At 40.3% G+C, this 22,782-nt stretch overlaps 1 protein-coding gene across 11 annotated transcripts in view; it reads left to right on the forward strand.

Moving 5' to 3' along the window:
- The window catches only part of Bbx (BBX high mobility group box domain containing), a 237,747-nt gene extending 216,712 nt beyond the window's left edge, over positions 1-21,035 (forward strand). For 8 of the 11 annotated variants that reach the window (XM_052158055.1, XM_052158059.1, XM_052158054.1 and 5 more), the window contains 5 exons: positions 7,126-7,215; positions 8,509-8,568; positions 15,370-15,567; positions 17,340-17,523; positions 20,854-21,035. In XM_052158055.1, coding sequence (XP_052014015.1) covers positions 7,126-7,215; positions 8,509-8,568; positions 15,370-15,567; positions 17,340-17,523; positions 20,854-20,941 — 620 coding nt within the window. In that variant the 3' untranslated portion in view covers positions 20,942-21,035. The remainder of the gene's footprint in view (positions 1-7,125; positions 7,216-8,508; positions 8,569-15,369; positions 15,568-17,339; positions 17,524-20,853) is intronic. The other 3 variants (XM_052158062.1, XM_052158063.1, XM_052158065.1) reach the window with 3 other exon arrangements.
- Positions 21,036-22,782: the final 1,747 nt, after the last annotated feature.

Raw genomic sequence — 22,782 nt, forward strand, 5'->3', positions numbered from 1 at the left:
CATTACATGTTGTTGTTATTGTTAAAAATGGTTAAATGGAGAGCTAGAGCAGTCACTCAAAGTTAAGTGACTATTCTTTGAGAGGTCCATTGTTGGCAGTACCCACCAGGCAGCTTACACCCATCTGTAATTCCAGTCTCAGAGGAGCTGACACCCTCCCCTGGCCTCCACAAGGACTGATTGCGTGCAGTACACAGACATAATGCACACAAAACACCCATATACATAAAATTCAAAAATAGAAAAGACATTAACACCAGCTTAAAAAACACCAGCTTAGATAAAGCCCTAATATAAAGTTTAATTCATCTACTATCCATTCCCCACAAAATGGCTAAGAATTAAGTTTTATTTTTAAATCATAATGATATTAAGAAACAGTTTCATAACATAGAAGCTAGGATATTTTCAGTCACCGACACTGAGGAAAGCAAGGCTAACTTCTCCTGTTAGGAAGTTAGAATTCTAAGTTTAGATAGAACTTTGTAAATTTCCCTCAAACGATTTGAGGGTCTTCATTGACTCTGAAACTTTCTCAGGAAGATAGTGACAGTACATTTGCAGCTATAAAATGTACTCTATTATGAATTTTTTTGTTTGTTTTTGGGGTTTTTTATTTTTTGGCTTTTTTGTTTGTTTGTTTGGTTTGGTTTGGTTTGGTTTGGTTTTTTGAGACAGGGTTTCTCTGCAGCCATGGATGTCCTGGAACTCATTACTCTGTTGACCAGGTTGGCCTTGAACTCAGAGATCCACCTGCCTCTGCCTCCCAAGTGTTGGGATTAAAGGCGTGCGCCACCACTGCCCAGCATCTATTTTTACTTATACTTTATTTCTAGTTTTTAATTCTCATTAAGAGAATTGGCTCATATGATTGTGTTCTCGCACATACTTTATTGCAGCTCTTCCTCAGCTCTCCTCCCCCTAGCTGACAGAGTCTTGAGTTTCTTAATTATGGGTGTTCAGCCCGGAAGTAGCACCACCCCATTCCTGACTCCTGACTTAGCAGTGGCTGGTAGACTTCCCAGCTCACTCAGATCTGTAGCCAGCAGCTGGGAGCAATTTGCTACAAATTATTGCAAAGGAATTTATTGATTCATTAGTTATGCAGCCAATACAAAAATGTCAGCCTAGTCTCAGAAAATAATCCTTGTGATTTTCTATTCCTTAGACTGTGAAAGCACAGAACCTGAGGAAAGTTCTTGGCGCTAGAGTTAGACTAGGCATTTATGATACAATGGTTCAGAAGAACAGGTTCACCTAAGAGCAGGACACCTCTGGCCTTGAAAAATTGCTATGCTGAGTTCACACCTGAAGTGAACTCAGCATAGCAATTCTGAGTTACTGCGACAGTGTCTGCAATATATCCCTTTTCTTTTCCAAGAAACCCTGAGCATTAATGCTTTGGAAAAGTTATTGTTAAGATCTCATGTCAGTCGTCTTTGCCCCTTGGCCTGGGCAGACGAGCCTCTGCTGTTTTTACCCGGATGTAAGTTGCAGTGCAAAGGAGATCTCACTATCCAGGACATCCTTCCGCTGACAGAGCAGCTTTGCAGAGCAGCACTGTGTGATGCTGGCGATGGTGGCGTAAGGAGGCTGCAGGTGATGCTAGGCTTCTCTGAAGCAGTTTGCTAGGCAAAGAGGACTCAGAAGCCTGAAGTAGTGTGAGAGTGAGGGACGCTTAGGTTTTCTTTGATTTCTGAATGATTCTTTCTAGAACATTTTTTTTCTGCTTTACATTCCCTTTTGCCCAATCTGTAGACCCATCTATGTTAATATAACAAAAGGAAAAAAGTACTTCTTAATTCCCTTGTATTGCCTATTTTTTTTATCATTTTTTAAACTTTATTTTCTTCAGACAGCTTGTCAAACACATATGCCATGAACATGAAATGAAATTGTTCATTTATTGACTCCTAAATCACCGCTTTTCTGTGAGTGTGATTAGATCTTACTCATTACTTTCCTTTCATGTACTTGTCACTATCTTTGAAGGAGCCATCATTTGTTTACAGTATTTATAGTCATCTTTTGGGGAATGGTTCAAGGCAAAGAGTTTTTTATATGTAAGCTTATATAAGCTCTTCTACATATAAAACCAGACTGCATGTTTGCTTTGTGTGTGTGCTAATATGGACAGATTCATCTTGAGCTGTATCCTTAACTCATACTCTTTATGCCCCCTTTTTTCTTTTCTAAACCGTTCCAAATCAGTCTGTGCTTATATCACTCTCCATGTGAGGCGCCATCTTATCATTCCCACAGGTAAATGAGCAGGGTCTCTGTGAGCCTCAGAAGTCTCAGAACGTTTCTGCTGCCTTCTCCTGCTGATTTCCCATGATTTCCTACATGCCATTCGGGTGTCACTTTGGTGAGAGGACCTGGACTTTACAGACTACAAGAACCTCTGGGGCAAACACATTACAAGGAGCACTGCTAATATCAGTGCACTATATGGGCATGACAGGTGCCTGTTAATTTAGTTTCTCTCAGCGCTTCTTTTTTCTTTTTTCCTTAAAAAAATTCTATTTCCATTTCAAACCATTCCATCTAATCAGAAGTATCTGGTATGGGTTATTTAGAAGAATGACTTGTGGTCATAACATTTGAGGAGATTTATGGTATCATTGCCAACTTAAGGTTTCTCTCACTTTTTTTTTTTTTTTTTTTTTTTTTTTTTTTTTTTGCCGATCAGTGCTGTAGGAGCTTTGTTATTTATGAAGTGAGCTTTTCTGAGAATCTGTCCTATACTAAACTCTATTCTAGGCACTCTGGTTATAACTGTGAATAAAATCAAAGACCCTACTCCTGTGGAGGTTTCTTTATACTGGGTGATCAGATCAATAAACAGGGTCCAAGTAACCGAAGGATATCTATCATGTGTTTGGAGGTTAAAAGTACTATGAAAATCAGGAGAACAGATTGATAGAGCAAGTAGACAAATGGTCAGCAAGGAGAATGAACACCTGAACACCATTCAAACAACCAGAACTAACAGTCAGGACCCAGCACTTGGGGACTGTGACCCTCAAGTATGTGAAACAGTCCCCATAATTAGACATGTGCCAGCCGTAAGGCACAGTTATCAGATCAACATTAAACCAACAAAGTGTTTTCTCTGCCCATAGTAGAACAGACTAAAACCAGAAGTAGAGGAAAGCGTGAAGTGTTGGGATGGGCTCAGAGTGTCGGATGGAGGAACGCCTTAAGCTGTGCTTAGAGAGGAATTTACTCCCCTTCAGGGAAAGGTCTGAAGTCGCTACCCCAACTAGCCTTTCACTTCAAGATACTGAGAAAAGAAAGGCAAGCCCAGATCAAAAAGGAAGAAGGAAAGAAATAGTAAACATTAAAAAAAAATAGTGATATGAAATATAATAGAGAAATAAAACCAGTTCCTTGAAAATAGCAACAAACATTTAACTAGATTGTGACTAAGAAAAATAGATTTAAAGTATTATAATCTGAAATGAAGCAGAGAACATTACAATCAATTATACATAAGTGAAAATAATTGAGTGAATACTATGAACAGAATACTATACACCAGTAAATTAACCTTGATAAGGTGAACATTTCATAGGAAGACACAAACTGCTGAAGCCAACTTAAGAATGATCTGTGACTTGTCAAGATATTAAATCAGCTGGATGAATCAAAAAAAAATATTAAATCAGCAATCAGAGTATGCTAGGGATGTGGAGATCCTAGGCCCAGATAGTACCACTATAGATTCTGCCAGAGTTTTAAAAAGGAATTACCTGCATTCCTATAGAGCACATACACACACATACCTTATGTATATGTTATAATCTAAAATCATTTGATTTTGACAGTGTTGAACAAAATGAATAGTTCCATTCAACACAGTAGTTAAATTGTTATGGCCTCATATTAACAGTGGATTATTAAATAAGACATCAAAACCTCAAGTAGCAAAAGACTATACAGATAAATAGCTAAATTAGGCTTTATCAAATTAATTTTTTTGTAGTTTAAAGGACACTCAGGAAAGATGAAAAGATATTTCACAGAATGGGGAAAAACCTTAGTAACACACTTGACAAAAAACTATTTTTTAAAAAAATCTTAAAGCCACATTAAAAACAGAAAAATAGGAAATGATCAGAGATATACAAACCACTTAATAGGAAAAGTTGCTTGATACTACTTAGAAAAATACACATCAATATTACAATAAGATCCTTAGAATATTACTTCAGATCCTTAGAATGGCTGTAACCATGAAGACTGAGAATAACACGTTAGAGACAGTGGAGAACTCGAAACCCTTCTGCACTATCTGGAGGAACAGAAGCCTACTCTGCTGTTTCATTAAGTAATACAGTAGACACACTGACCATATAACTTAGCAAGTCTACCTCTAATTATACCTTAGATTATATACCATAAGAATACATATACAAACAAACAAAACCAAAACCATTCATCAATGTTTATATCAACTATATTCATGAGAGCCAAAACTTGGAAAGCAATCCATCAATCTCTCAGTCTCTAAACTGATCAAATGTAAATATCCATATTTTTAAAAGATTTATTTATTATATTTAAGTACACTGTAGCTGTCTTCAGGCACTCCAGAAGAGGGCATCAGATCTCATTACAGATGGTTGTGAGCCACCATGTGGTTGCTGGGATTTGAACTCAGAACCTTCGGAAGAGCAGTCAGTGCTCTTAACTGCTAAGCCATCTCTCTCCAGCCCTGTAAATATTCATATTATCTTTGATCTTCCTGCAGCACAGGTTAGGCCTAGAAATGTTATGCTAAATCCAAGAACAATCTAAACTTATTATATTGTCTGTGTTATATAAGATTTTTAAATAGTCAAACCTGTGGTTTGATTAAATAGTTCAGTGGTGGTTTAGAGGTGGGGAAATGCAGGACAAGTAGGATTGTGGCTAATGTGTGTGGCATTCATTTTTTTTTTAATCTTTTCTAATGTATGTGAATACAGTGTCACTGTCTTCAGACACAACAGAAGAGGGCATTACAGATGGTTGAGAGCCACAATGTCATTGCTGGGAATTGAACTCAGGAAGAGCAGTCAGTTCTCTTATCTGCTGAGCCATTTCTCTAGCTCCCCATGACATTTATTATTTATATGATAAAATGATATGTTGTTGGTTGATGGTGCATATATCTCTAGAGAGGAAAATATTAGCTATAGTTTAATTAAGTGATTTATTTGGCATGTAAGTCATATGTAAGTGAAGCTGTTTTTGTGTCCTTGCTTTTTAATCATGATATAGAAAGGATTGTTAGGAAAGCAAGATCCCAGGTGATGGCCTGGGGTTGACGGCAGCTTGGCCTGGGAAGTCCGGGAGAATAAGCAGGCTAGCCTTGATGTTGGACATAGTCAAAGCATGTTTAAACATTGGGAATAGCAGGACCAGGGCCCAAGGCGCTGCTCTATCTAGAATCACTACTTCCCAAGGACAACAATGGTTCCTCTGTTCCACCATCTGCCTTCCTTTCTCTTCTGCCCTCTCAGTCTCCGTCCCAGCCCCACTATGGATAATTACCAGTGAAATCTCAGTGCAACGCTGCTTTGCAGTTGCGTTTAATAAATACAAAAGTCTGTAAAGTAGGATTGAAACTTAAATATACAGCTTGGGAGCAGTGAACAAGGATATTTGGTTACAGACATGATATGAGTTCTCTGAATATCGTTCCGTGTTTGATAGTGTGAGGCCGTCAGCATTTTACGCACACATTGGCAAGTCATCAGCCAGTAGCTGGTATTTAAAGCTGAGACTACAAAGGGTCACCAAAGAAGTGAGTGTACAGGAAATGTGCGAGTCTGCGTCGTCCGCACCTTGGGATCCCTAGCAAGAGAAGCCGAGGAAACAGGCAGTGGTCCTGTAGGAAGAGATAAAGCAAAGCCCTGGGTACTGGGATCTGGTGAAGGGAGTGTCCAGGGGAGAGGGTGCAAGCCGAGTGGGCGGCGTGTGGAGCTGCAGAACTGCCCACTGAGTACAGTAAGAGTCTCCATTTGGCTTTCATAGCTTCAGGTTGTAATGACCTGAGAAACCAGGTTTTCTTGAGTGTTAAAGAAGATATGTAGTTGGAGTGCATTTCACACACAACAGAAAAAAAGGTTTTAGGCAGTGCTTCTGAGGACAGCTTTGCTACAGGGGATTTAGGGGACAGTAGCTATTGGGGAAGTTTGAGCAAATGACAATACCTCTTTTGTTTTTATTCGGATGGAATAATTTTGTACACTGATGCTCAGGAGGGAGGATGGCCTAGTGCAGGTGGAAGTGCTAAGCTCATGGGAAGGGATGTTGGTAGTGTGCCACCAGCCAGAGGCAGAGCTTGCTGCAGACACTAATAAGTGGGAGATGCAGCAGGGGAGCCTGTGGCACTCAGCACCTTTTGACCTCACACCAACTCTGTAAGTTAGGCACTGTGACGATCCCTGCTTATAGATGAGGTAACAGAAGCCATGTAAAATTATTCAGACATGAAGATCTGCAATGGATAGGAAGCAACCTGCTTCCAGAAGGAATCTGTTAGTTCCAATCCTTAACTGGAAAACAGCAGTTTCGTTTAGTCTTAAAAACTAAGGCTTTGAGCTGTCTCTTTAGCAAATATCCTGTTTTTAAATCACCCATCTACCATATCCCTTCATAGCCTAATACAGGGCCAGAAAGCAGTCTAATGCTCTGAGGTCAATGGTTACCCTGAAAGTACTATCCTTGTAAGATCAGTTTCTTAGAAGTGAGACATGCATTCTATCCATTTCTTCATGGCATTAGGAGTCTAAAGTAAAAACCTTCTCTATTTCAAACTATCACCTCTCTGCTGTTAGCTGATTATAGTCTGTTTCTACCCACTAAATCTGCAGCTTCCTCCCAGGGAGTCCCAGCCCTAATGGAGGCTTTTGCCTAACACATTTCCTAGGAAAATCTCTCTGAGTTTTAAATAAGCCTATCACAATGGGCTGAGCACTTGCTGAGTCAATCTGCAAGACAACACTTCTTGCAACTCAGTTTACTAATGCCATAGAAGGGAGGAGGGTGTGATAATTAAAAACAAAACAAAACCTACACTATTGTTTTGTGCAACCTTATGAACTTAAAATATATTTATAATATTGTCTGTAGGTCCTTTCCAGTCCCAGAAAAAGAACTTATTCCACAAAATTGTCAGCAAATATAAGCACAAAAAGGAGAAGCCTAATGTTCCAGAAAAAGGTACTGGCGCCTTCTGTCCTCCATTGAGGTTCTGTCACCTCCGCTCCAGACTCCTCCTCCTCCAGCAAAGCCTCTGCGCACTCCTCCTTTTCTCCCCTTTGCTTGCTCGGTGCCATCAGCTCCTGGCATGGGGCTCATCCGTTCCACACTCAGTGGCTGTGCGGTCTCCTTTGTTTAGACCTCTGCTCAATCCATTACTTGTCTCTTTGATCACAGCTTCATGTGAATCCGAAAATTGTCGTTTCTCATTTATATTTGGTACAATTTATAATTGAGTCTTCCAGGCCTCTGATCCATTTATTTTGTTTGGCTATTCTTATTTTTCTCCTATTGGCAGCCTTTCATATAAGGGCCACATATTTCCACTTTCCCAAATCCTACACTTGATAGTCTATGAAAGTCCAGCCATTTGCCATTTCTCTACTTTGTTAATTAAGAAATCTCACAAACCTTTTTTCCTACTCCTAAATTGTAACATCTCTTCCCCATCTATGCTTTGTTGTTAGCTGGACTCTTCAATCTCCTTTAGCCACAGAACAGTTATTTCCAGAGGGCACTAAGAACTTGGGCACTCTACCACCCCGCCCTTCTCTGAACATCCATTCCTATTGTGGTCCTGATGGACCCTTGAACCTCCTTGGGGTTCATCTTAAGGTTTCTATTCTCATAGCTCAAGACTTTGATTCTTGCACATAAAAGATAAGTCCTCACTTCTCTCTAAGTAGAACCACGTGAACTTGGAGGCTGGAACTCCTCACAGTGTCCTGCATGTCATGTCATGGCTACTATAAACCTGCTCACCTGAGGCTTCGCACCCTTCTTGCATGGCCGTGTCTGCAGCATGTCAGCCTTAGGCTGTACACATTGCGTGTGGGTATATGTGTCCTCCGTGTCTGTACTGCAGCCTTTACTTCAGTGTCATAGCCACATCGACATCGCCATTACATACTGATGATCTGCTTTCTTCTGCTCCCACTGAGTAAACATTATAAGTAGGTAAAAAGTCAGCTTTTATTTCCTTTTACTGACCTTCAAATTATCTTGATTGAAGTCAAGATATCATCCAACATATTTCACAAAGGACAAAATTTACTTATTTTTACCCATATCTTAAGTAGTCTCATTTGTTTACTTGGCAAATAGTTTTGAGAATAAAATAATTGAAATTAAATTCTGCTTGATATGCCTGTTGTTTGATATTCAAGTCATTTTTTCACAGTTTGTTTGGTGCTGTGCGTATCTGTGCTGGGATTAGAGTTTCACTGTCCTTTCCTTTTCTGTCCTTGTTTTTAGGAAGTGGGGATAAATGGTCACACAAGCAATTTTTCTTGGATGCCATTCACCCTACAGAAGGTAAAAAGAAGCATATATTATCTAATTATATGTAGTCTAAGCTAAAAACAAAATAATTTTGTAGTCTTTTAAAAATTCAAAATGTTTATAGTGTCAACCAATATTAGATACCTATGTTCACATCGAGATCATGCTTCGTTGCTGATCATTAGTGTACCATATAATATTTAGTTTGGTAAAAGATTTGCAGCCTTGGCATGGCATTGACTCTGGATGCCAGTGGTTTTGTAACAATGTGTCTGTGATACAGGAGCATAGGAGTCAGGACTGAGAAGCCAGGCCCTCCCTCCCTGGCTGGCTGGGCATGGCACTCTAGCAGAAGTGATTTTTCACCTGTTTTCCCTCACCATTTCCCAGTATCTCTAAGAATGCTGAAACAACTTACCTGAGGCATATGCATAGCCAGAGTAGTCACAAGTCCTAGTACAGATGCCAGTTTTAAGTTCCCCGCACCCTACTTATATATAATTTAATTATAATTATTGTCATATATTGAAATGTTAGGTTGGTGTCGATTTTTGTGACTTAAGGTGCCTTTTCTTCCTCTAACCCCTTCCCTCCACACACAAACAAAATATTTTCATTATAGATCTTTAAAAAAAACTTACTATTTTAGTGATTAGTTATGTTACTTCATTAGATCTGGGTGTGGTTGTGAATTTCTACTTGAGAGGTGGAGATTAGGAAGGGATTAAATGTTACCCTCAACTGCACAGTGAGTTTGAAGCCCAGTTGGGCTACATGAGACCTTGTAGAACAAAAAATAACTTCATTTGAAAAGTCAATGGTATCTTGAAAATATTCCAGTCTATAATTCTGTATGCAAGTTGTGTTTTATTTGTATCAGCAAAATGGAACCTATACATAGTGAAACACCCTCTATAAATGAACAAATTGGGTCAAGTGTAGTAGTGCACCTCTGTGATTCGAATACCCAGGAGACAGAAATACAATTACTACAAGTTTAAGGATAGCCTGGGGCTACACAGTGTGTTCTGGGCTAGCCAGCAATAAGCTTAAGACTAGATTGGGCTCTTGATAATTGAATCCAAACTCCGCACCACCCTCTTGAACTGGTGTTTTTTTAAGTACATTTGACCCTATAGAAATGCAGAGTGCACATATAGAGAAATGTGGGAAACTCATTTGACACAAGATAGGGAGATCTGTGTTCTCAAACCTGCTACTAATGACCACTGTTTGGTAGGTAGGACACGTAGCTTGACCTCACTATATTTTACTCTATATTTACGAAACACATATGTAATTCATGTACAGAGCTTGGGAATGACATACATGGTAATACGTAAACGTTAAGTTCCATGTCTCTCTTAATACAAGAAGATTTTTCTCTGGTGTCTAGTCAGGGTTGGGATGTGAGAAGCAGCTCTAATACTCTGCCTTGGGTGGAGGTAGGCAACATAGCCGGTTTTGAATCTGCCATGCAGTCCCCAGATGTTAGTAGAAGTGGAGTTGTTATTGATGATACTTAATTACTTATATATTATTGATGTATATTGAGCAAAACTTTGTAGAGACCCAGGACTGGAAAGTGTGAATCCTTTACTTACAATAGAATGCAAATTCATTTTACATAGCCAGAAAAATGGAACTCAATTTGAGCATTGGAAAATTACTAGTGATTTCAAGTGACTTGCTTCGGTTACTTACTGTGATGCCATCCCTAGTACTTAACTGTTCAGGTGGTAACACTGAACTACCCAGCCTCATCTCATCCTTTCTCACACCTGTGGCCTCAACCCTGTCTGTTAAACCTCGTTAAGCTTTGCTTTGTGGGACGTAAATGTGGAAAGACATAGAATGAAACCATTGTACAAGGTACTTTTAGCATGTGTCAAAAAGACAGGGAATATTGTCCACTGCCTAGAACTGGCAAGATTTTTCTTGTCAACTGAGAAGATCTACCATAGCCACTGTTTGTCTTTCCATGGGATGTGGTGACTAAAGATTTCTAACTCCACAATGATGGCAGGACGATAGTTAGTACTTAATGACACTTAGAGGGCTTTTCTTTTTGTGAGGTTTTTAAATTTTGGTTGTAACCCCATTGGATTAAGGAGGGTTACCAACCCCAAACACCTGATTTAAAAAAAAAGAAAATGAAGGTCAACTAAACCATAAAGACAGTAGAAACTAGAATTCTTTCTCCTTAAGCACTTTGACCATTACTGTTTCATTTTTCCAAGCAGATCTGTCAACTTTTAGCCCTCCTTGGGTTTGCTGTAATCCCAGCATCTTGGAGACTAAGGTGGGACAGGTTAGCCTTGAACTTCAGGGCAGCCTGGACTAAGTAATAAGTACCAAGCCAGCCAGGGCTATTTGCAAAATCTCCATCAGAGTAGTTTCCTTGCTATAGTAGATATGTGCTATAGTTCCAGGAGTTAACAGCAGGCAGCCCGTTTGTACAGGGAGATCTTTAGATCTGTTTCCCACGCTTGGATCTGTTGCTCCAGCTCCAGCCAAGTCTCCCAGGGTCATAGATCTGGCTCCTTCATTCCATTCCCTTCATTCGTCATCTGACTTGTTTTAGTTCGTGGGAGACCAACCAAAGGCAATGAGATTTCAAATACAGCCATAATGATTTCAATGCAACTGAATTTCCCAGTTGCAATATAAATTCTTGATTCTAGTAGCCTCCTGGGGTGCAGTCCAAGTACAGCACTATTCTCCCAAAGAATACTCTCCACATTTGGGGAGTACGTTGGGGAAAAAAAGCAGTCTCTTACTGTTACTGTCCTAATGTGGCTCCAGGAGTGAGCTGGCATTATCACCCTCCGATGATGCTCTGCACGTGAGCTATGGTTACTGTCCAGTGAAAACTAGCCCAGTGTGCTTGAGGAGTTTGTGTGGTCAATTAAAAGCCAAAAGAGAAATGACTAATGTGTTTTTGGATGGCAAAGTCTGTCTTTTCTCACATATCCGCTTGTTTGAGTAAAGGAAGAGGACATTGATTTCCTCCCTGAGCTGTTGGATTTTGTACCCCAAATGCCCTGCCTCTCACTTACTTTGCTTTGGTTGGTGAGGCTGGGTACTGTTTTGTCATAGAGGACTATGTACTTGACTTACCCTTATCTTCCTCAGTTCTTCTGTCTTAGGAGATTGTCCCTGAGGAGTGACCCTTTACATAGGCCTCTGCACATGGCTGTATTTTCCAGATTTAATCTCAGGGTAAAGTGTGGAGGCAAGCGAGACCTTAACTAACTCTTCACTCTGTAGCTTTCTAACACAGTCTTAGCTCTTATTCTATACCTTTGTCAAGTATGAATGATCTGCAGGGTCTATGATTTCTTCTAGATCTGATAATAGGTGTAGGTGAAATAAAATAATAATAATAATAATAATAATAATAATAATAATAATAGGTTTGGCTGTGTAAGTTCATTCTGGGGCACTGACACAGAGTTCCTATGGAACTATACTACACATTGTCTTTCACCTAGTCTGTAACTTTCTTTGCTTTCTCCTGATAAGCAGACATGTAGAACTTGACAGTCGCTCCTGCCCTTCCTTTGACTCCCTCCTCCTGTCTGCATGTGGACCTGCTGATTCTCCTCCCGTGCCCACCCTTTAGCAGCCGCGCCTTCAGTCTCTAATGTGTCTTTATCAGGTCATCTGGAGAGACTTTCAAAAGAGCAATCAATACTCAGTAGAATGCAGTCACCTCAGGGCTCACCAGTGAAAATCAGTTAAAACTGTGCTACTCCACAAGGGTCCTCTCACTTGGGACCCTGAAGCTCACCATTATTTTCTACAAAACCATTATTGTAGAAATTGTTGCCAAACTACCCTTTTAGTTCTGAGTGTCGTCTTTAGAGTTAATCCAGCCCATTCACATCCTTACATAGAGACCCATTGTCCCACAACTAGTAAAACTGAAGTTCAAGACAAGTTCCTTGTGTCTGTGACCGGTTTCTCTGAAATCCTGTTGTCTCTGGAAGTCAGATGATGTTTCACAAACCACTTGGCCTTTTCATTGCCTTGTCTCTTTCCCCAATACAATTTTCTTTTCACCTTTGGGCCTGTGCTTTTCCCATCTCACCACAAGTTTTAGATTTTTTTTTTTTTTTTTTGACAAATAAAAGTAGAAGAGGGAAATGAGCCAGGTGGTGGTGGCGCACGCCTTTAATCCCAGCACTTGGGAGGCAGAGACAGGGGGATTTCTGAGTTCAAGGCCAGCCTGGTTTACAGAGTGAGTTCCACTCTATAGGGCTATACAGAGAAACCCTGTCTCGAAAAACCAAAAAAATAAAAAAATTAAAAAAAAATAAAAAGGGAAATGAGTATGTTTTGGGGATGCCCCACCTGTAAAGCAGCGGTGGTTCTGGAGAGGTGAGTAGCACTCCCTCTAGAGTGACAGGCAGGTGAAGGGAAGTGAAGCTTAAACTTGGGAAAGTGCAACAGACTTGTTTGATATTCACTGTAAATCCAGGTTTGGCTTCTTTTAAGTTGTCTGAGGCTGTGAGTTTTAAGGCTATATAATCATTAAACTTCTATGAATTATTTCTAACTGAACTGTAGTGAATTTTTGTTAGAGCCTTTATATTGAAAGAACTTACATATATTCTTCCATTGGTTCATGCTAAGCTAAGAACCACAGAGCCAGTAGTCTGAGCCTGAGTGCCTACAATGAAAGCTGTTCTGCCCTTGAACCTGGCACTAGGTCTAAATCATAAGCAGGCTTTTTTCCTGATTGTGGATTCTGTACTTGCAGTAGTGCTTAGAGGCATGCTTACGGCATTTTGAGGCAGCGCCGTTAAATCAGTAATTGCTGCCTCCAGCCTGTCCCCACACAGCCATTTGGGTTGCAGTTCTGAGATACTGATACAATGCCAAGAGAAGTCCATACTCTCATAGGTGGAATTGCAATTTTCCTATTTGTTTGGAGTGTGATAAACCAATGTTTTCATTTCAGATAGCTATGATTTCCAGGACAAAAATCTCAATAATTTATAGTCATCCTTTTTCAAGACTTTATCTAAAATCACTGTAGAGCTAGATTAAGATTTTCAATTAGAGTATTTATATCAGTGTGTTTCACACCTAGAGCTATTCTTACTGGACGTTTCACTTGCTCGGTCTCTTTATACTATACATTATGTTTTTGTGTTTGTTTGTTTGTTTGGTTGGTTGGTTGGTTGGTTGGTTGGATGGATGGATGGATGGTTGGTTTTTCAGGACAAAGTTTCTCTGACCTAAAACTCTCTGTAGAGCAACTTCAAAAACCCTCCTTCCTCTGCCTCCCAAGTGCTGGGATTAAAAGTGTGTACCACCACTACCTGGCTCTTATATGTAGAGCTTAACAAAGCGCCTACCTTCAGATCCGTCATTTTATTTATTCTCTTTGTTTGATTTCTTGGACTTTGTCATGTCAGCTCTTCATTTCCTGACTTAGTCTTCTCCTTTCTTTGTCAAAAATGATTTCTGTGCCTACTATTAGGAGATCAAATAACTACTAACATTTTTCCTGTCTAAAACCTTAGACCAGCCACTGGCCGTTTTTTAAAAAGTCCCAATCATGAAACTAGGTTGCTTTTACTTTTATAACTCTATTTATTTTATGTATGGGTGTTTTAACTCCCTGTTAAAACAAGTATTTTACCTGCATGTATGTCTGTGTATTACATGTGTGCCTAGTGTTCACCAAGACCCAAAGACAGCACTGAATTCCCTGGGGTGGGGGTTACAGAGGGATGTTATTGGCCACATGGGTGCTGGAAATCAAGCCAAGGCCCTCAGGAAGAGCAGCCCTTGAGCTTAGTGCTGAGCCATCTCGTTAGTCCTACAGTATACTTACTTTTTAATGTTTACTATACTGTAACTACATGGTCCTTTTTTAATTTCAAAATAGGGGTATGGAAAGAGAGAATACATAAGGAAGTTAGCATGTGAAACAAGTATTCCCGTGTAATCACAACCAAGGAAGAAAACTTTAGTGGCCTGTACCTTCCTTACACTTGATGCGAGTCACTGAGAATTCATCCTCTGTTATTAAATGATTTATTGGTTTTGTAATTACAGTGCCAAAGCCCAGTCTCTCCATGAACTGTGCTTCATTCAATTACCTCATTAATTGTGTTCACTCTGTCCTAGAATAGAGTTTCATTTGCATGCTGACCCTACCAATGTTTATCTTATCCTTACTTGATAAGTCAGTATGCGTGAGGAAAGTTTAAGCCTCGCAATTTCTGTTCTACTTAGTCCAGCCTGGTACTTAAAGATAAATGTCCCAGATACAAATGTGAATTTAAGAAGCACATATTTAATCTCTGTGTCTTCAAACAAGAAGATACTATTAGCCCCCTACTCAACTGAACTGTCCCAGAAGATCTCAGAAAGGTGCCCTGATCATACCCAGAACTTGTGATCTCTTAGGATACAAGCAGGAGGTTTGCATATATTAATACCTCCACCTACCAGATCAAACTCTACTAGATCCAAAGATAATTAAAAGGGAATGGGGGAGCTGTGGTGGAGGTCACTGGTGGGGTTCAGGTCACTGATGAAAGTCATACATGATATCCTGGGTAGAGTCCTTCACACCATAAAAAGAGGGATGAGAGGAGGTGTTTGAAACCTCTGCGTATTTAAAGAAAATATGAATAAGTAGTAAACAAATTGTGGAAATATTTCATTTCTTCTTTTCTTTTCTATCAATGTCTTGAAAACTCTTGAGTGTAAATTTCCCATTTGGATAGGTCAGGCATGCAGAAACATGTCTTTTCCAGAATGGTGCTAATGCCTTGTGTTTTTGTGTATAACTGTGTATTTATCTTATTTCAGCCATATTTTCAGAAGATAAAAACACCACAGAGCCTGCTTTTAAGGTTAAAAATGCCCTATCCATTCCCAACACTCCAGAGCCAACAGCAATGCAAGAACCCTTGGTGGGCAGCCAAAAGAGAAAAGCAAGGAAAACCAAGATCACACACCTTGTCAGGACTGCAGATGGCCGAGTATCACCAGCAGGAGGTACTTTGGGTAAGATGCAAGATCTGTAAGTCAAGGTTGTCCACCATGGCTGCATTGGCCTTCAAGTGACTACTAGCCAAGTGTCTTCTCAATGAAGACCTAGTATGTTTTACAACTTTCTCTTCCACACATGCTCTGTTCATGCGTTAAAGCCATAGCTCTTTGTCCAAATGTGTGGCTGAATCCCTAGAAAGGAAAGGTAATCTTTAGGGGTGTTGACTGCTTTTCATCAGAATGCCCCAAAACAATCTTAAGTAAATTCCAGAAGAGCCTAGACTTTCAAAGCTACTAGATAGATCTGGGTGAGTTCATGATGTTCTATTCATGTCACTACAAGACAGATTATTAGATATTCAAAGCAACGAATTAGGGACCTAAAAATATATTCAGCATTTTCTATAGTGCTGATTCAAGCCACTAGGGGAGCCTGAGAATGTGTCTGCATCTCTTATTTTTTCTGATCTAAACAGACAGTAAAATTACCCACTTCCTTTCTTAGCTAGCTGTGGTCTGTTTCTTGTTTATGGTGGTTTAACAATAGAATTTTCTGAAAGGCTCAAGGTTAAAGGGTAGAATAATGACTGAACATCTCCTGAAGAATTTGGGTTCTCAGCTAGGCATAGTGATCTGTGCTGTTGCCTCCCGGAGGGTGTAGCATTCTGATCTCATGTGGGTTGTATCAGTCTTCACAGAGATGAACTGTTTGCTCTGTTAGAAGTAGAGGGTGATTTGTTAATTTTGCCCTTTGCTTGTGTCTTGTGCCTTTTAAATGATTGTTAGAGCCCCAAGGCAGATTGAGACTCCTTGTTCTACTGTCATGTCAGAGGGGGGACTTTGAAGAGGTGGGGTTCTGTGGGTGGGAGGTCAGTGTGGAGACTAATGTCTCCAGGGGGTCCTGCTGGTCCACTCCTCACTTTCTAATCTATATTCTAATCTGTGACTTTCATTTTATTTTTCTTTATTCTTATTTTACTTATATTGACTTGTATATTAAAATAGTAGGTGCCATAACACCATTCTTATTCATGCGTGTAATGTGATTTCATCATATTTAGCTCCCATGAATTCTGTCTTCTCCCTCACTGGTTCCTACTTTTCACGTGTAACTTTCATTTTATTGATTGCTACCTCCTTGTTCACTTGCATCCTCATTCATTCTCATTTGTAGGAAAAAAGAGAAATCTTAGAAAATATCTCCCCTTTCACATAGGAAAGTACCATGCCACTTTTATGTCTTAATTATAACAGCATATCTTTTGTTGGCTTTCTGTATTTAAATATCATTTAAAATTCTGTCTCTCCTACAATGTTTGCATAATAAGAAGAGTATTCGCCCTTTGTTATTTCATAGGTACTAGAAAGCCCTTGTTTTTGTCCCATGCAGTCTTTGGGAGCTCAGCAGAACTGATTATCTGTTGTTTAGTCCATTCTACCCATTAGAATTACATAAGACCCAAAGCCCATTTTACTGAGAGTATTGCCATCACACGGGTCTCTTGGCTTTTATTTTGATTACAACTCAACCTAACACTAAACCAGTTCTTGGACTGTAAATAAAAAGTACTTTCTCTCAGTTAGGTTTAGGGTAGAGTCCACAGTTGTCATTGTGCTTAATGAAAGTGCTTTGTCACCTTGGAGAAAGAGGCTGTCTAATCCTTGCTACTTGAAGGTAGCAGACAGACATGAGCAGGACAAATAGCTCTCCGCACTGTCTGGCACAGTACTTCCCCAGGATTCTTCTCTGAATGATCCTCCTGTGATGGCTTTCTCTTTTGTTTCAGATGACAAACCAAAGGAGCAACTGCAGAGGAGTCTCACCAAAGTCCCCGAGACATACTGCGGTGATAATTGCTCACACAATACAGTCGAGGAGCCACGGAGCAGCACTCCAGAAATGCCCGCTGTGTCTGCATTCTTTAGCCTCGCTGCACTGGCTGAGGTCGCAGCCATGGAGAACGTGCACAGGTGAGTGATCAGACATGAGTGGAGGAGCAGTGTGGAGACCAGCCGACCAGGCCGGAACTGACTGGCAGCTCACACAACGTTCTGGGTTTCCTACTGAGCTCAAGGGCATGGTTATTTATATGTATGTGTAAATTAACATAATGTGTGGGAAGCATTAGCAAACATGGCAACAAAGTATTTTATCTGAATATCAGAGTATTATTCCCATGAAAACCCTGTGAGTAAAGAAGCAGGACTATGAAAGCATTCTGGAGTTAGGTCTTGAAGGAGGTGTTGGGGGAGAACTGTACAGTATCCTGACTGTTGACTCCCCCCTCACTCCTTGTATACTTGTTTTGCATACTTTGGGAGCAGCTGTTGTTGGAAATTTTCTGTTGCTGTGATAAAACCCCATGACTAGAGCAACTTTGGAAAGAAAGTGTCTATTTGAGGGTCTTATCCTATGGAAGGATAAGAGTCGGTCCTGGTGTGGAGCCGTGGCAGCAAGCAGCAGGCCTGGGGGCAGGAGCAGGGCTGAGAGCGCCATCTCCACCCTGAGCACACTGCAGAGAGAGGAGACAGGAAGTGGGCAAAGACTAAAGTCAAAGCACCCTCCCCAGTCACGTACTTCCCAGCAGTGCTCCATCTCTCAGAGATTGATTCCATGACCTCCCCAAATACCACTAGTCTGTGGACCAAGTGCTCAGATACCCAAGCGAGGGAGAACATTGTTCATTTAAACTCCACAGTTGCACTTACTTTGTAGAGATGTGTATGATTGACTATGACATCTCTGTGGTAAGGATTTTGCTGGTAGTCATGACTATCTCATCAAAACACTGGGGGTTCAAGGTAAGGTCCATCTTGACAACTGACTCACGGTAGACAGAAGCCCATCGTTTTTCTTCAATTCTATGATCTGCAACTCAGCTTTCTCACCTTAAGGTGAACGTGATGATATCCCCAAAGAATCACGAGCTACAAGGATCTGACCAGATCAGTTATGAGTACTCTTTGGATTCAATGAAGTTCCCATAGAAAGCATTTTGAGTTCTGTCTTCTGCTCCTCACTAGACCCTTTGGGAAAGAAAGGACTTTTTTACTAATGGAGGTTTTTTACTTTTTTATTCAAAGTGGATTCCCCACTAAAGAGTAACTTTATTTATTAGACTTTCAGTTGAGTGCAAAATCTTTGAAAGCCTAGGATGCTTTCAAAACCTGAAGACCCAGGTAGCAGCTCTGTCTCCTGCTAGCTGTCTTCTCCCTTTACCTGTTAATGTAGTTAATATAATATTGCCCCCTCCCTTCAGCCTCCAGAGAGCTCCAGGAAGTCTCATTCCTTTTCACTAGCACAGGCAACCTCCCACTAGGGAGTGAGTGCTGGCAGACAGTGCTGTGATCTGCCAAGCCTGTGAGAAAGATGATGTTTCTCCATTTGCATGCTCCGTGAGAATCCTAGTAAAGACCTCAGGAAAGACCGCAGTTCCCTCACTGCTGCAAACTCCTCTTCTACTGCTTTGGGTTGCACTGTTGTCCTGTCGGCTAGCTTTAGCAACAGCCAAACACCCAAGCCAGCCTTTCCACTCTCAGCAAACCGGCTCCCTGCCCTTCACAGCCCTTGGGTTTAGTCTCTTCTCTCAGACACACTTCCACAGCTTGCACGCCTCACGCAAGGGCGTGCATACCTTTCCAAGACCAGCTGCGCACTGGGTTGTAATTATATCTGTTGATATTTCATCTCTTCTTGATATGTTTTGAAGACAAAACATTGGTTTTACTTTTTGTGTCCTGGCTTGGGTGACTCCTGTTCTAGCAGTGGGTGGATAGATGAGGTAGTTGTCAATATGTGGCTCCCTAACTGTGTAGGGATAGAAAAACACTATGTGTAAGACTTCTTTGTCACTTCCCATTAGAAGAACTAAAGTTATGCCACTAGCCTAACAATGTTACTGTTCGTTCTCCTCCTTGTTTTTTTTTCCAGTATTTCCTAAAATTCTTTTTAAGTACACATAATAATAGTACAGCTTTTTAAATCCACTTTTCTCAAAGAAAGTGCTAAAGCCATTGGACAGTTAGTACTTAATAGTAACCGTGCATGAACAAATTAATAGAAATTTGATCCTAGTATGTTTTCTATTTCTAAAATCCTTAATATATTGTATACTCTAGTATTCTGTATAACAGGATTCCTTTTCTTTTTTGCACACAAAGAGAAATGTGGGTATAATTATAAAGCAGGTATCTGCTGCATTTTACAATCACCACTTTGTCCTGTGTGTTGTGAGTAACTATTGGAAGGTGAAACCCGTGGGAACACTGCTGTCATCTTTGCTGTTTTCAGTGTGATGTTGTGCACTGCAGGCCTGGGCAGGGTCCACCTCAGTGTACTTGTGCAGGCATGGCAGGCTTGCTGCTACGGCCCTGCCTTCTTAGGGTGAGAAGCCTGACTGAAATTGCCAGAAATTTGGAATAGGACTTTCACAACTATGAAGTGTGTGTGTGTGTGTGTGTGTGTGTGTGTGTGTGTGTGTGTGTATTACTAGACATACAAAATTGTGAAAAAGCAGCTATGTTTTGGCACAGATTCCATCCAAAGGATAGAAGCCTCCATGGATTCTCCAGTTCTGTCAGGAATTTCTCCTTTGTGTACTATACTGATTTGGCCCAAGTATTGGGCTGGATGTTCTTGCCATTTAAAGAGTGACCTCTTCACTGCTGGTCCGGCTCGGTGTACCCGTGAGACACTGTGTGGAAGGTCCATGCTGCCTCTTGTTTATTTTTGTTCTTTTTATTGTTACTCTGTTTGAGGCTCAGCTATCTTTCTCTCTAGGAGAACTTAAATTTTAAATTAGGTATATTATCCATCTTAAGAAATCAACTTGGGTATTACCAACCAAATTTGAGTTTCCTCTTTGAGCACATTGTACACAGGAAATTGTCATTTAAAACACCTATGCATTAAGAGAAAGGTGTTACCATAGAACATCACTCTTGGCTGAAATTTTTTCATGTCTTAAGCAGTTGCTTAATACTGTGGGACTGTGGGTATTTCAGTTTTTGGGTTTTGTTTGTTTGTTAAGTCTCTACAGAGTAGAAGGCCTTAGCTTTGTATGGTAACAAGAAAATACATTGTTAAGCGGTTGGAAGGGTGGGAGGAACACATGACTTTTCAGAAAAGAAAGAAGGAAGGCATGAAGTAAAGTTCTAAGGACAAATCCAGCTTTAATTAAATGATTAAGTGGCAATTAATTACTGTTGAGTGGGACAATGAAAAGCTCCAATCGCCATTGGTCTTTGCCTATCTCAGATTATATGCCCTCAATAAGTGACATTTTCACTCTTGTTTTACAGGGGTCAGAGATCAACTCCGCTTACCCATGATGGACAGCCAAAAGAAATGCCACAGGCTCCTGTACTTATTTCTTGCGCTGACCAGTGACGCGCCCTTTAATTGTAAAACATTGTGCTTTACCTTCTACCCTAGCCTTGTCTTTACCAGGGATGCTAGCACGGCCATGCGGTGGGAAGTACAGACTGCAGACAAGTGCTTGCTGCCCCACGCAACCCAGAATCACTTGAAGCAGAACTTAGCATTCTGGGCCCATTTGTTGTTTCAGAAGCCACAATTTCCGAGGGCAGTGTTACCATGTGATACTGAGCAAAAGCAAAGTGGCCTGGACCTTTGCTTTGCGTTGAAGGAAGGCTTTGGGTGGTGATCAGTGGTGACTTGGTAAAAGGCTGCCCTTGCTGTAGCTCAGCCAGCGTCGCTTTTACCGACCAGAGAGTGTGAAACTAGTTTCATATATTATCTAGTTATTCTTTCAAAACAAACAAGAAGACCCTGACGCACTGCACTAGTTATTATTAGATATTCTTAGTCTTTTGTACATGAAGATTTAAGTTCTAAGATGGTTTATATAATAGGTTATACCTACATTTATATTGTAGAATAAATATTAAAAAGCCTGTACCAGAGACTCCCAAGCAGCACGGACAGGCAGACGTACCATTGTTAGCGGTGTATGCTCGGCCTTGTGGTCCATATATTCTGCACTTTTATATTTGCCACCAGAGTGGTAGTGGTAGTTTGCTGGCAGAGAGAGAGAGAGAGAGAGAGAGAGAGAGAGAGAGAGAGAGAGAGAGAGAGAGAGAGAGAGAGAGAATATTACAATTCTTACAATCAGAATTTTTTTCTTAGCCTTGAGTGATCAAGAAGAATTTGCTTGGGGCAAATTGTGGCAAATATTTTCCCAGACAGGGGAAGCATCCTGCAGATTACAGATTACTGATGTTTTCATGCCTTGAGGATTCTTTTATTTTTACACAGGGGTCTAAGTGACCAATGGATCGTTCATATAAACAAACAAAAAAAAAGACAAAAATATTATTCAGAAGTGACCTTAGTATTACTTCATTATTCTAAATACATTGAAGATGCTCACTTCATATGGCCTTGGAGCTTCAGACCTTTTACATCCATCACAGACAGACCAACGGGTTGTGATTGCTATGCACGGCCTAAAAGGCACTGCAGATTCTAGGAGCCATTTGGAGTTTGTATTGTTGAGGAAGTGTTGAGTAACTGAGGGGGGAGGTGTGTCTGACGTGCGCCTCTCAGTCAGATCCACCTACAAGTTTCTGTTTCCTTTTTATGTTTTGTTGCTTTTAAGCATAAAACCAACCATATGCCAGTGCCAAGTGGATTAACTGGCTTACAACATTCAACATATTGACTTAACCACCTGATGTTCACAGTGTCTTGTTTCCTAGCAACAGATGCAAAGTGATACATCAAAATTAATCTGAGGCTACAGATTTTACAGGGTATTTGTTCCATAGCACAAAGTATTTCCCCACTCTTGCATCACAGCACAAACTACCAAATTTTCATTTTTGGATCCCAGCAATAATTTTTAATAGTTTTTCAAATTGGTGGAATTTTGATAGTGCTAGCTGGAGTTTGAAGCTTTTGAATTAGATCTCTAAATGGTGACAGTTTACATGGTTTTATCTAGCTTTCTTATTTATACTTGACTGAATTGTAATTTTTTTCTAATTGTAATTTGACCTAATAGCCATATAAAATGACTCTATTAATACTGTCTAGGTCTAGATTCTCACGGTTGTAGATATTACTTCAGTTCCGGTGCTGGAAAATATGTACAACAATACTAACAGCATTGAATAAGATAGAGATTTGTTTTGTTTGTTGTTGTTTTTCCAAAGCAGGTAGGGAGGGCAGCAAAGCATTAGAATTATGTCCTCAGACTTTGTTGTGGG

Source organism: Apodemus sylvaticus, chromosome 15, assembly GCF_947179515.1.
Source record: "Apodemus sylvaticus chromosome 15, mApoSyl1.1, whole genome shotgun sequence".
In the NCBI taxonomy this organism is placed as follows: Eukaryota; Metazoa; Chordata; class Mammalia; order Rodentia; family Muridae; genus Apodemus; species Apodemus sylvaticus.